Genomic DNA, 1,472 nt, shown 5'->3' with positions numbered 1-1,472 from the left:
ACAGCCCTCGGTGACCCTCGTCCGCGGGTCGAATCTGGTGAGGCAACACAGGAGGGGAGAGGGTGCGGGAACACAGGAGGGGAGAGGGTGGGGGAACACAGGAGGGGAGAGGGTGGGGGAACACAGGAGGGGAGAGGGTGGGGGAACACAGGAGGGGAGAGGGTGGGGGAACACAGGAGGGGAGAGGGTGGGGGAACACAGGAGGGGAGAGGGTGCGGGAACACAGGAGGGGAGAGGGTGCGGGAACACAGGAGGGGAGAGGGTGGGGGAACACAGGAGGGGAGAGGGTGGGGGAACACAGGAGGGGAGAGGGTGGGGGAACACAGGAGGGGAGAGGGTGGGGGAACACAGGAGGAGAGGGGAGGGGGGGAAAGACGAACCACACACGAGTGAAGCTGCTGCCAGGGCAAGAGTGTACCAGACGCAGAACTGACACCGGGGGGAGTGGAGGGGGTGGGAGGGCGGCATGCAAACCAGGTGCGGAGTTGGGGCGACACGACAGCAACTACATAATGTCGTCACGCGTGTCACGCCCCCCCACACACGCAAGCACCGTCTTGTGCTGTTCACGCAAGCACCGTCTTGTGCTGTTCACTCCCCCCCCACCGGTGCATGTCTGTGCGTTCGCCTGTATGTCTCTCCACCCTTAATTTTGCGTCCCCTTAATTGCATGCATCAGCCCATCCCTGTTTGGGATCCTGATGACCTAGTTTCCAGGAGCTCAAGGGGTAAGTCCTCTAGCAAGAGCATCACCACCACCAGCAACAGCAGCAGCAGCAGGCGCAGAAGCGACAACGCTAAAACTGAATAGCACTATTTCCAAGATCGTATTTCAAAAGCATTCCCTCCCGCCCGCCCTCCCTCGCTCTCTCCCTCCCTCCTGTTCCCTCCCTCCCTCCCGCCCGCCCGCCCTCCAGGACGTACGGTGGCGTACGACCAGGCGATCTTGGCCAGCGCATTGCCATCCAGATCCCCCAGTCGGTCCATCAGTAACACGCCTGCATGGCCCGCGAGGAACGGGAGGGGAGGGAGAGGAGAGGGCGGCGCGAGGACAATCATAAAATTGTACAAAAAAACACAGGGATGAAACGGAGGACGGTCGACGGTAGGAGGAAGCGGGTGCATCATCCTCATTTTCATGTTGAGAACGACGAGAATAATGCAAAAAACTTCATCAGCTGCTGAGACCCAAGTGCTAAGACGACAAAGTGAAACCAACCACGGAACAATCCCGGCCCGGCACCACACAGGTAAAGGTAACCTTCCCGGACGCTATTCCCAAGCGTAGTAACCGACAAGTGTACGACGGAGCATGCGATGTCACAGTCTGTCAAGATGTCAGTATGTGGTAACCCCGAGGAACGAGGTGAAAGGGGCGCAGGGATGGGAACAGCACTTCCAAACGCCATGTATTGAGCTAGGACATCTCTTTTCTGCCTGCCCCTCCCTCCCTCCCGCCCCTCCCTCCCCCC

General features: G+C 60.0%; 1 protein-coding gene across 1 annotated transcript in view; it reads right to left on the bottom strand.

The window, feature by feature from the left end:
• The window catches only part of VOLCADRAFT_118257 (uncharacterized protein), a gene marked incomplete at both ends in the record, with an annotated part of 5,803 nt that overhangs the window by 2,238 nt on the left and 2,093 nt on the right, over positions 1 to 1,472 (bottom strand). Inside the window, 2 exons of the mRNA XM_002952934.1 lie at positions 3 to 34; positions 925 to 998. Of these exons, the coding sequence (XP_002952980.1) occupies positions 3 to 34; positions 925 to 998 (106 nt within the window). The remainder of the gene's footprint in view (positions 1 to 2; positions 35 to 924; positions 999 to 1,472) is intronic.

The sequence above is a fragment of the Volvox carteri genome (assembly GCF_000143455.1).
Source record: "Volvox carteri f. nagariensis unplaced genomic scaffold VOLCAscaffold_33, whole genome shotgun sequence".
Lineage (NCBI taxonomy): Eukaryota > Viridiplantae > Chlorophyta > Chlorophyceae > Chlamydomonadales > Volvocaceae > Volvox > Volvox carteri.
Note: the sequence above shows the minus strand (reverse complement) of the source record. Positions and strands in the feature narration are given on the sequence as shown.